We start from the raw sequence: 13,404 nt of genomic DNA, 5'->3' as shown, positions 1-13,404 counted from the left end.
ATCCATGAAATCTTTGTCTTACTTTTTGCCACTTCTTTACAAAATTTCCTTAAAAGAGATGATTTTTATGATAAATGCGACATTTCATAGCTAAAAAACTAGAGCGAAACGGGCAAAATGAATATGATTTTTGGAATTAGCACCTTTGAATTAGCTAATATTAGTTCCAAAATTTCAAACACAAAGAAAATTGTTTTTTTGTAGAGCTGTTATATATATAGGGCTATGACAACAGCAAATTCTTTTCATTGTTTTGACTCTTGAGTATATATCTGACTCGGTTAGACACAATTAATCAACCGAGAATCACATCACTCTATATAAAAGCATATAAGATAGCAATGGATATATACTTGAGTATCAAAACAAGGAAAAGAATATGCTGTTGTCATAGCCCTAGTTACACATACAGTTTATTCATGTCTATTAATATTTTAATGTAATTTTTATTTAGACTTCTATTAAACTAATTTGCGCTATTTTTTTCTCTTTCTCAGGAAATGAGCTGGAATGGTATGCTGCAGGGCTCCCTATTTAAGAGGCCCAAAGCCAATGTTATTGTAACTCTTGTTGGCCATGATGACATGGATAAAACACCTTTGAATCCCAAATCCCTGGCCAAATATATTGTACATAATGTAAGTATGAGTCAATTTCCATAAATAAGAATAAATGTTAATACTCTTATATTTCACTTCATATTAGATAATTATTATTTATTTATTTTTTTTTTTTTAAATATATTAATCTATACATCTATAAAAGTGAGAATGTGTGTGTGAGGGAGGACATTTCTCAAACCTATATGCTCAACAAATTTTTGACCTACAGACTTGAAATTTGGTATGTAGGATATTCAGACATGGGGAAAACTTTTTAATTGGTTTTCATCTAGAAAAAGCGTTGCTAAGGGGTTACACTTGAAAAATTGATACATGGAATTATCGAATTTTTATCTATTTGTCGACTGTTTCAAGAGGCTTGAAAACACTTTTTAAAGATTATGTCAAGCTAGTCTAATGGTTATCGTACTTGACTCACTGTCTTTAGGTTTTGGTTTTGATTTCAGCTCGAGTTTTTTTTTTTTTTTTTTTTTTTTTACTCACAAGAAGTGAACTTTTCAGAAAAACATAATACTCATATGCACATGTCTCAGTTTCTTTCCGTTTTCTTTTTTTTTCTCTTTTTACTTCAAAGTTTTAAAGAAATTTAACATTAAGCCGGATACATCTTCTAGTTTATTTTAAATGTAACAGACATTGTTGGTATTGCTTTGTAATCAATGAAGATTCCTGTGTATGCCTGTTTTTTTTTTTTTTTTTTTTTTTCTTTCTTTACTTGGTGGTCACCACTTATCAAGGCCCGGAAGTCACTCGGGGATAAGGGTTATTGCGTGTACAGTAATCAATGGGATAGTATCGTAGTAATCATTAGTATTGGAGATTCGATAAAGTGTCTTACCTAAGGGACAGTTCATCAGGAATTTGTTTATGTTGGTCTTGAAGACATCCAAGTTGTAGTCAGGTGGGGAAACAGGCAAACGGAAGAGAGTTCCACAGTCGTCCACTTCTAAGAAAGAAGCTTTGTTCATGGAATCTACGTTTTGATTTAGGCACAGATAAAGTAGTAATACACACGGACAAAAAAACGCTTTGGATAATCACAGATTTCAAGGTAGTTCTACTAAAATAGCCATATTTTTTAAACCAAAGCACTTCAAGTCTTCAAATTACTACTGTTTTGTTTGGAAATGAATATACTTTCAAATGAATTAATAAATATGAATGTACATTATATATTTTAAGAGTTTTAAGCAAATAAAGTGATAAAAATGTGAACGTCATAAAATGGCGTTTTCGGTAAGGTTTTGTAATGACCCCCCCCCCTGTTTTCTAAAGGTCCGTACCGTGATTGTATGAAGAATTTCGTCATGAAATTTGGGAACCAATTAGAAGAGGTGTTAATCTTAATACTGTCAAGTGTCCGAAATATTTTTGACCATTTGTTTTTTTGTCGTGTTAAAAATAAGACTTTAATATGACGAGTATTGAACATTTTGAAAAAAAAATTCTTCGGACACCCAGTAGTAAGTAAATCAATCTTTTTACTATCTTTATCAATTAAAAGTATTATTTTATGTTGAGTAGGACCGCGGTAATTGATAATTTAAAAGGACCTACCCGAAAAAAAAATTGTTTCTATTTCTCGAATTTGGTCAAATGAAGTTAGTATTACTAGAAGCAGCAGCAGCTCCAGCTTGTAGAATCAGCAATAGCACAGTGTATAAACAACACGCGTTCTTTAATTTTTATTCAAGAACGAATTAAGAAAAACATGAAAATATGAATATAAAATGTTCTTATATGTTTAATGAGAGCTATTTTGTTATCAGAATAACATTAGTTTAGAACTATTCGGTTTTCAGAATGTATAATAACAACAATCCCAACCAATTCGGCATTATGAATCTGTTGCAATTTCTCACATTGCTCGTCAAATTTAAAAACATGGTTAAAAAACAAAAACTTTTGTAGATATATAGCTTGCATGCACTTTTATTCTTTAAATTAGTTTTGAACAACGAATTAAAACAATGTTTTACTGCGAACAGCCACAAATGTTTTTTTTTTCAAAATCAAAATAAGTATCAAAATCTTGTTTATACATAGATTCGAAAAAGTTGTCAAAAAACAAATAAATGTTATCAAAGGCAAGATAAGTTACTTTTCTACCAAACTGGATATATTTTTTGTGTTTTTATTCAATGTAACATGTTTATTCAGCTCGAAAAACATACAGTGTTTACCGATGTATTGGAAAATTAAAAATGGCGCCCGGCCCGACTCTCTTTGACACGGTAAGTTTGAGAAAAGGAGTTAAAAATAAAAAAAAACTATACAAAATACTGTTAAAAACTCACCGAATATATGTCAGCCTACGTCACGGTAACATATATTGAGCGAGTTTCTAGCAGTATTTTGTCTACTTTTTTATTTTTAACTTTTTTCCCCAAACTTACCGTTTCAAGAGAGTCGGGCGCCATTTTAAATTTTCCAAAACATCGGTAAACACTGTTTTCAAGCTGAATAAACATGTTACATTAAATAAAAACACTAAAAAATTATCCAGTTAGGTAGAAAAGTAACTTGCTTTTGATAACATTTATTTGTTATATATTTGTTTTTTTGACAACTTTTTCGAATCTATGTGTATAGTAATACAAACCCTCAAAATCTATATCAATATTCTTGAAATTTTAAAAGCAGTTAGAAAACACATCAAACTACAATTAGGAAGCTTTTTATTTTGTTATTTTTTTTTTCTACTTATTAAGCGAAAGATATTTTTACAACCTGCTCCAGCGTAGTATAAACGGCCTATGGAATTAACACCTTCAACCTCGAAAATAGAAATCAACAAATTTTTGAACGCTCTCTTTGAAAAAAAGCTGTCTTAACTTCACCTCTAATACAAATTATGCGTGGCAAGTCTCCTCCTAAAACACTCTTTAACCCTAACAATAACACTAAGTTCGAGCGGCAAGCCCCTCCCAACAAAACACCTCTGTAAGCCACATACAAGCATCTAAAACAAACAAACAAAAAATAGATCCTTCCTTAAAGAAAAATACACTTAAAAATAAATTGGTTAACTGTCCTAAAATGCTAGAATGGCCAGGAAATGATGAATTATTTTACATTAAATTTTTGTGAAACTAACCGCTCCCCCCTCTAATATTGTTTTTGTTAGCTTTGTCTCTGTCAAGTTTTCAGTATGTTCACACATAATTTTCCTTAGCCCTACAATTAATTCAAAGTCCGAATGGCAACCCTCCCCATATTCTCATTGCATAGAAACCCTCTTAAAACTACACATAATCATCTTAAAAAAAAAAAAGCATGCATATTTTCCCATAGAAAAAAAAAACAGTTAACTGCCCTAAAATGCTAGAATGACCTGTAATAGGAAATTATTTTATATTCAATTCTAAAATAATTTGTTTCTTTCATTAAAGTTTGTCGTGGCATTTTATACATAATTTCCTAAAAAGGTAGAATCACATTTTGGAGGGGTGGTCAGAAGGAGTTGAGTGAGGTTAAACAGAAGGTGTTAATCTACAATAATACCAAAGAAATATTGCAATATATTCATTTTTAAATGGTCTTATGTTTAGATTTAAGTTTTTTGTACATAAAGCACATTACAATTCAACTTCTTTTCTATTTATGGATACATGCCATTTTTAAGGAATTGCTGCATATTTATGCACATTTACTGCAGATTATTTGGAAACCATAAACTTTGGGAGATTTTCAGTTGCATATTCTGATTCCTTGTACAAAAATACACTTATATGGTAAATTTCATTTCTTAGTCTTGTGTTTTAACAAAGATATGACATTTTTACTGAAAAAGTAGTGTAAAAAATGTGACGAAACGCATATGGTCTTAAAGAGGGAAAAATATCCAAACGTGTGACGCACAAAAATAGCCATAACTTCCTTAATTTTAATCAGATTTTAAAAATTTAAAAAGATTATTTCTTAGCTCATCAAGCTCTTTCTATGCATATCAATATTGAAATATTTCAAGCTATTTCAATTTTTTCATGTGTATTGCTAGATAAAGTGTGGGGAAAATTAATGACAGTGGTTTCAGCTAGACGGGTGTTTATCGTGAAATATTGGTGAGGGGGGGACCAGAGATTGGAGCTCAGACAAGCACTTGCCATGGAAATAACGATAAAATAAAGACAGGTTTGCAACATCTCTCCTGTGGGAGAGAGGTTGCAGGGAAGAGAAAAGGCCATCCTCCACTAAGCCACAAAGTCTATTTTGTACTCTATCAAGGCAGGATAGGATGTTTTAGCAGCTCCTGCTCAGATGTGGCAGTAGTATTTCAGCCTTGTACTTCATTTTTTTTTTTTTTGTAATTTTTATAATTTTCAGAAAAAAAAAAAATAAATAAATAAATGTATGTGTTAGCATAATTCGATTGAGCTGCAATCTGTGCCTCCCCCCCCTGCAAAACATTCACAACAAGCACTCGCCTAGTTACAGCTACTATCAACAATTTCCCCCACTCTCTATCTGTGCCTAAATCTAAACACAAGTTCCATGAATAAAGTTTCTTTACACCTGTGGAACTCGGTATCACAGATCTGCTTTCCAACTGACTACAACATGGTCATCTTCAATCTTTTTTTTCTTTTTACTAAGGAGTCACCACTTATCCTCAAGTGGCCTCCAGGCCTTGATAAGTGTTATTGAGTGTACAGTAGTCAATGAAGAAAGTCTGAGGAAAGAAAGTATTAGAGTAGAATGCTTTCTGACATCTAGAGGCCTTTACAATGAAGGGGTGTGATTTTGTTGCTGATGTACGTTGAGAGGGTGCAAGTGCAATGAGTTCATCAGAGCACATTTCATTAGAGCAACTTGTAAAACAGGCACAAAGAAGTAACATTGTGGTGATGGGACAGGGGTTGAAGCTTGGTTAACAATGTGGGACCTATTAGACAGGAGACGCTGTCCAAAAGGGAGAGACTAGTGGTAGGTTCACCAGTCTAGATGTGGCAACAATTCTCCATGTACAAATGAATTCTGGCTATGTAGAGATACAAGATAGTCTCAGGTGTAAATAATCTTCTAGCACAATAAAGGGAGCCCGTCATCTTTGCAGCAACATTTGAATATCCTTAATGTATTTGTTCCAACACATATTATCTGTGAATGTTAAGCCGAGGAGTTTGAAGGAAAAATTTTCAGGTAGGTTTTATTTGTTATGGCTGTCAGTGGTTGGAAAGGCTTCTTGTAATTGTAAAAGGAAAGGAGATTAGTCTTAGTAGCATTAAATGTTACAATTCATTAATGGCTTCATTCCACTACAGATTGGAGGTCAGTTTTTAAGGATTCTGCTATTGCCTTAGATATGTGTACATCTGTTTTTCCCTCGTGTGTATTATCGGCAAATATGCCCATCTCAGACACAATGTTATCAGGGAGGTTGTTTATGAATATTGGGAATATAACCTTGTTTGTGGTTGAAAGAGTGGTGAGCAATATAGATCTCTCCTTTTTCTTTTTGTCATTTATTTACAACATATTTTTACTCTATTTTTATGCTGCTACTAGCAGGGAGACCTGACATTGCCGGGGATTGTGTGGATCAACGAATGTACCTCACTTCCAATATTTTTTATTTTCATTGAAATTGGTCTAATCACTCCTTTTTCAATCAAATCGGTTGATTACTTGCTCTTGTTGGGAACCCACCATGATGCACAAGTTTAAAATGCAAAAGTCTAGTATCATGGTTTAATTGTGCTCTGAACAGAAACATTCATTTTGAAAAACTTAAAAAAAATATATAAATCTTTAAATTATATTTGCAACTTTAAAGGTCTTCCACATTGAAACTTTTACAATTATTTTTATTTTTTTATTAAAAAATTATTGAAATTGGATTGTGACGGCCATAAGATTTTAAGTTTGTATTTTTTTTTGTTTTTCAGGATGTTCCATTTGTTGATATTGAACAAGTAACCCACAATTTTAAGCGAACCCTTTTTGGTTCAACTCCTCTCATGGTGGAACTTCTTGCCGATAATGCAGTAAGTTCAAGGCTTTTTTTTTTCTATGGACAATTTAATAAATGAAAACTAAAAAATATTGTTTCTTTATTTCCTTGTTTGTTATAATATAATTTATTAAACTCGTTAGGTCTGTGTGTCTGTCTATTTTTTCAAGGTACATCTCCAAGACTACAGATTACAGAGCATTGCGAAGTGGATTAAATGATTGCATTTTCTGTTCACAGAAAATGTATTTGTTGTACCATTCCAACAACTTCTGGAAGACTCCATGGAAGTCCTCTTGTGTGAGCGTGTCAATGACCCTCATCACAGCCTCTTTCATCCCCTCAATTGTCTCATACCAATAACCTCTAAGGTTTTCCTTGAGCTTAATAAATAACTAAAAGTCACAGTGAACAAGGTCCGGATTATAGGGAGAGTGAGGAACTGTCTTAATGTTCATCTTGGTAAAATAGTCTTTTTTTTTTCACCCCAAACAAGGCACAGTGCCACTTTGAAGTGGAGGGCTACTATCAGGACATAAGTTGCAGGGATATTATAAAAGGAGATGAGTAGCTGTTCACATTACACTTGAACTTCTGCATGTCAGTACAGTTGGGAAAGCAAAATCTCGGAAGGGAGTTCCAAAGTCTAGCAGTTCTGGGGAAGAAAGTATTGGAGTAGAAGGCCTTCTTACACCTAGGGATCTCTACTGTGAAGGGGTGGGATTTAGCTGCTTGTCGGGTTTATCGTGGGTATTTATGTGCTTATAGTTTGTCAAAGCATTCACCATTAAAATACTTGTAGAAGAGGCAGAGAGTTGCAACATTTTGTCGATGGGACAGAGGCTGAAGCTTAGATGTCGGTTCAGGACACATCAGGTTGGTGACTCTCTTTTGAACCCTTTCCAGGAGTGAGACAAGTAGCAGATGCACCAGCCCAAATGTGACAACAATACTCCATACATGGGCGAATGGTGGCCTTATAGAGGTACAGGATACTTTCAGCATAAGTAGCTTTCTAGCACAGTAGAGAGAGCCCACTTTCTTCGCAGCAGCCTTGGCAATGATCTCAATGTATCTGTTCCAACTCGTGTTCCCTGTGAACGTTAAGCCAAGGAGTTTAAAAGAAGTACTTTCAGGTAATGTTTTTGGCCATTGCTATTGGTGGTAGAGAAGGTTTCTTGTAATTATTGAACGAAACAAGCTTAGTCTTGACAGTATTGAATGTGACCATCCGTTTTTGTCCCCATTCCACTACAGATTGGAGGTCATCTTCTAGTATTTCTGCCATTTCTTTAGATATGTGTTCATTTGTTTTCCCGTCGTGCCTGTTATAGAGAGTAGTGTCATCAGCAAATATACCCATCTCGGAAACAATTTTATCAGGGGGTTCATTTATGAATATTATTATAATAAAGGTCCAAGTATAGACCCTTGAGGTACTCCCACATTTATATCATATTGTTTAGATGTACGGCCATCGAGGACAACCTTGATTCTTCTTAGTAAAGGATTTAATTATGTTATTATTATTCTTTTAGTCTGTGATAAGGATGGAGTTGTAGAGTGGTACATTATCCTGGTGAAAATTGACCTGATTTGAAGAGTGCTGTTTTTTTCTGATGGAATCTCTTCCTGAACTCCTTTAAAACCTCAACATAGTATTCCTGGTTGACTGTCTGTTTAGTGAGAACCCAGTTCATGTAAATCATGCCCGTGCTGTCAGAAAAGAAAAAAAAAGAAGGTACCATCGTAAGTTTCTGGATAGATTTGCTCTGTCTGGCCTTCTTGGGTCTGAGAGAGCCAGCATGCTTCCACTGGCAACTCCATCTCTTGGTCTCTGGGTCAAAGCAGTACATTCAGCTTTCCTTGCAGGTCACCAAAGCATAAAGAACTGTAGGTTCTGAATTGATTAGCTCAACCATCTTCCTGTTGTCATGACAACATCTTTCTTTCTGATCTTCTCTGAACACCCTTGGGACAAAGTTTGTGTAAATCTTATGCATCTTTAGTTCCTCATGAATAATTTTGTGTTCAGTTCCCACACTGACATCAAATTGTGCACTTATTGTTTCCACTGAAACACGACAGTCCTTATCCATGAAATTCTTTATTTGGCCAATCAACTCTGCTGTTCTGACTTTTAACTTCCTTATTCCTCCCACACCTCTCATCATTCCTCACAGACTCCGTGTGTTCCTTGAATCTTTTATGCTACTCAAAAAATGATGCTCAATTCATGCAAGATGGTCCAAAAGCAGTCTGAAGCATTCCATACGTTTCTGTGGCATTTTTTCCACGTTTAAAACAGAATTTTATTGCATATCGTACTTCTAAAGTGTCCTTACGTCCAGATTGCATTTTTGAAATTCACCAGCTGTGACAATCAAGCTTTAGTAGGGTGTATTTCAATTCCTGCTGTAGCTGTTCATTTGAACCTGGAATCATAAAAATTGATCAGTCATCTCATGTGTAGCAATAGCATACTGGATTTTCAAGATCTCTGACAATTTTAAATGCCTGTGTAAAAAAAGTCTGGAAACTTATTGAAGGAACCTTGTATATTTATATGTTGCAGTCAGTTCATTTTTAACTATTTCTTATCTGTCTGGTGATAGTTTAAACGGTAACAACTAAGACTGAAGCACTAAATGTTTTGGTTTTGATTCTAGTTGATGCCATTTTTTTTTTCTTTAAATCGCTACTATATATTGGGTACAATATAATAATCGATAGAGAATTTACTCTATAATAATAAATATGAAATCTGCATTAATTAAAATATATTACAACCGGGTAATGCTGGATACTAAGCTAGTTATTATGAGAACAGTGTAGTATTTTCTTGTATTATGTATTGTTCCGATCATAGCCCACTAATATGTAGGCTGTGTAAGTCACACGAGAGGCCACTTTTCTAAGAGGCCATTGTTTCTATTACAGAAAGCTGAGGCCGCATAAAACATTGAAAATTTGCAAGGGAAGTAACTCCAAAGTCGTTTTTATTAACTCTTGAAATAATGAGTAATAAACTTCTATTTAAATATTTTTACATTATTTTATAAAAATACATATTTTTATCAATATGAAATATTTTTCATCCCTTTTATTCGTGTTAAGTTTGCAGAACAAGAGTAAAATTGAGTAGGCTACCTTGTTTTTTTTCCAAAGACTTAAGTGATCTTTGTTTACATACGTTTGTTGAGTTTAATGCTTTTATACCCTTTGTTATATATTAGTAGGCCATGCTCCCATTAATAACGAATAAGCAGATACTGTTTGAGAAATTTTGTGTTAACTTTGTGTGTGTATATATATATATATATATATATATGTAGTTAAAAAAAAGGTAATTTTTCAGTGCCCTCTCTTTCATTGTACCCCCACCATCCAACTTTTCCATTTAAAATTGGTGTTATCTATTTTTCCCATACTTTTATATAATACTGTTTTTTATTCTCCTTTTCTGATGAGAAGCATTTAGCTTTGAAATGCCATGGCCTAAAGAGGTTTCCCCCCCCCTCCCTTATTTCCCTTTCACTTATTGTAATCGTCCTTAACCCTTATGACATGATAATGTAATAAAGTTCTAATGTAGCTTTAATCATTATTTCCTTATCTTTTCTCATATATATATATATATATATATATATATATATCTAGAAAAGTGAAAATGTCTGTGTATGTATCTGTGTACATTTCCCTACCAAATAACTCTGTCAATTTTCGGTCTAGAGACTTGAGATTTGACATAAGGAGTATTAAGATTTGGAAAAATCTTTTTAATCCGTTTTAGGCCAGAAATTTGGCTGTCAAAGTTCAACGATTTGACCTTTGAAAACTCTACCAAACTCCTCCACCAATTTTGGGTCTAAACACTTGAAATTTTAAATGTGGGTTACTTGGACATGTATCAAACTTTTTAATTTGATTTGAACCCAAAAAGTAAATGTTAAGGGGTCAAAATTGGGGTCAAAGTTAAAAAAAATTGACCTATGCGGTCTCTACTAAATTACTCAGCCAATTTCTAGTATTAAGAGATAGAGCAAGCTTTTTAATCAGTTTGAGTCCAAAATTTGAGCTGCCAAGGGGTCAAAGTTCAAAAGATTTGACCTTTGCAGTGTCTAGCAAGCTACTCGTACAATTTTGGGTCTAAACATTTGAAAATTATACATAATGGGTATTCAGACATGCGGCAAGCATTTTAATCAGTTTTAGGGCAAAAATTTGGCTGCCAAAAGGCCAAAGTTGAAAGAGTTCATCTTTGCAAATTCTACCAAATTCCTCCACCAATTTTGGGTCTAAAGACTTGAAATTTTAGATTTAGGTAACTTGGACATGAGTAAAACTTTGTATTTTGATTTGAGACCAAAATGATAAATGTTAAGGGGTCAAAATTGGGGTAAAAGTAAAAAAAAAATTGACCTCTTTCATCTCTACGAAATTACTCGGACAAATTTTGGTCTAAACATTTGAAATCTTACATAAAGTGTATTCACACATAGGGCAAGTTATGAACAGTACATAGGGCCCAAGCAAAGCCAGGCTGAATTGCTAGTATATATATATTTTTTTATAATATATACTAATCTTTATTTAAGAAGCTCAATGTAATTACAGAGCAATATAATGAATAAATGACAAAAGACTATCTTCCAAAGTTCATGATGTTGACCATCTTATAATTTATTCCTTTAATTCAGTTGACATTTACAATTCTCAACAGTATCGGTTTCATAAAAATGTTTTCTAAAATTCAAAATGACATAATGGAAGCATATTATAAGGTATTTGCAGCTTCTCTTTCAATTTTCAGATTTTACTCATGTCAAATCACACTTTATTTCCTTTTGATGGATTGATTGTTGCTATTTCTTCTGATGAGTTAAGGGCATAATAGATTCACTAATTGATAATTAGTTGATTTATTTTGTGCTATGAAACAGATACTGTCAAGAATTGTAAATGTCAACTGAATTAAAGGAATAAATTATAAGATGTCAACATCATGAACATTGAAATATAGTTTTTTGTCATTTATTCATTACTAGCATTTCAGCCCGGTGTTGCCCGGGTGTTTGGAGGTATATGTTGAGCAAAAAAAAAAAAAGCAGTCAATTTTTTAAACTTTGACCTCTATTATGACCTTAACATTTGTTTTGGGCTCAAATCAAGTTATTAAGTTAGATCATGTCTAAAATTTCAAGTGTTTAGACCCAAAATTGTCGGAGGAGTTTGGTAGAGTTCTCAAAGGTCAAATCGTTGAACTTTGACCCCTTAACAGCCAAATTTCTGGCCGAAAACAGATCACAAAGATTTTCCCAAATCTCAGTACCCTGTATATCAAATTTTGAGTCTGTAGACTTAAAATTGACAGTTATTGCATAGGGAAATGTACACACACACAGACATTTACAGACACTTATATACACACACGCTGATTGTTGTTGATTTTTTAGTGATAACAAAATATTCAGTATCAGCGCCACCTACCTAGGAGATCAAGCAATTAGTTTTCCATAAGAAATATCGCCCATATTTTTAGGATGTAAACAAATAAATGTAAGTGTTCTGTGGTGTTATTTGGAAATGCCAGAAGAATATGCATGGCACATGTGACATGCAAGCCAGAGTTGTATTTTTCCGTGGCTTAGTGGGGGATGCCCTTTTCTCTACCTTGCAACCTCTCTCCCACAGAAGAGACGTTGCGAGCCTGTCCTTGTTTTATCGTTCTTTCCATGGCAGATGCTCGTCTTAACTCCAATCTCTGGTCCCCCCTCACCAATCTTTCACGAAAAACACCCGTCTAGCTGAATCCACTGTGAAAAATTTGCCCCACTCTATATCTGTGCCTAAATCAAAACGTGGATTCCATAAACAAAGCTTCTTTCTTAGAACTGCACGCTGTGGAACTCTGTTCCGTCTGCCTGCTTCCCTCCGGACTACAACTTGGATGTGTTCAAGTTCAATGTTAACCAATTCCTAATGAACCGCCCCCTTAAGTAAACACTTCAGCAAATCTCCTCACTAACGTAATGTACTTGCAATAACCCTTATCCCTGAGTGGCTTCTGGGCCTTGATAAGTGGTGATCACTGTGGGAAAAAAAAAAAAAAAAAAAAATTGTTTAAATTTTAAAATAAAATCAATGTAAAATACTTTTATAAGCCAAATTACACCATGAAAATGAACAAGTATTTATTTGTAAAAATTAATGTTTCTGTTATAGACTCCATCCTCAGACTTTTGTGCATTTTTTTCTCTGACTTTCATATCCCGTGCACCAAGTGTATTCTTCCGGCATTTCAAAATAACACTGCACATGGACAACACGTGGATTCTTTACTAACTCTTTTTTTTTTCTTCAATTTAACATACGGGCGAGGAAAAAATAAAAAATGTACAAAATTCTGAGGATGGAGTCTATCTCCAAGATATTAATTTAAAACAAATAAATATTTATTTTCATAATATTGCATTGTAATTTGGCTTACAAGCGTATTTTATACATATTTTATATTTTTTTAGTCTTACTTTGGACATTTTCTTTTTTTAATTTAAAATTTTAAAATCCAAACTATTTTTTAATGCAAACTTTTTAAATATATTTTTAATTCTAAAAAAAACTTTTGAAGTAAAGGCTGAAAAATATAGTTTGATTATAGCATATTTCATGAAAAATAAAATTATTCTGATAAAGAATATTTTCAAAGTAAAGTAATCTTTTTTTTCTTTTCTTTTTTTTAACTTAACATTAAATGGACAAGACTTCTGCTAAGCAGAAAGTAGAAGTTAAAAATGAAACGGTTTTAGTAAAAATAACTGTTGTATT

The 13,404-nt window shown here is 33.3% G+C and overlaps 1 protein-coding gene across 1 annotated transcript in view; it reads left to right on the top strand.

Annotated features, from left to right (window-relative positions):
- The window catches only part of LOC145296968 (renin receptor-like), a 110,646-nt gene that overhangs the window by 33,351 nt on the left and 63,891 nt on the right, over positions 1-13,404 (top strand). Inside the window, exons 3-4 of the mRNA XM_080143197.1 lie at positions 498-638; positions 6,512-6,610. Coding sequence (XP_079999323.1) covers positions 498-638; positions 6,512-6,610 — 240 coding nt within the window. The remainder of the gene's footprint in view (positions 1-497; positions 639-6,511; positions 6,611-13,404) is intronic.

Source organism: Euprymna scolopes, chromosome 17 (assembly GCF_053919585.1).
Source record: "Euprymna scolopes isolate OS-2025 chromosome 17, ASM5391958v1, whole genome shotgun sequence".
Taxonomy (NCBI): domain Eukaryota; kingdom Metazoa; phylum Mollusca; class Cephalopoda; order Sepiida; family Sepiolidae; genus Euprymna; species Euprymna scolopes.
The sequence above is the reverse complement of the archived record's forward strand: the minus strand, read 5'-3'. Positions and strand labels throughout refer to the sequence as shown.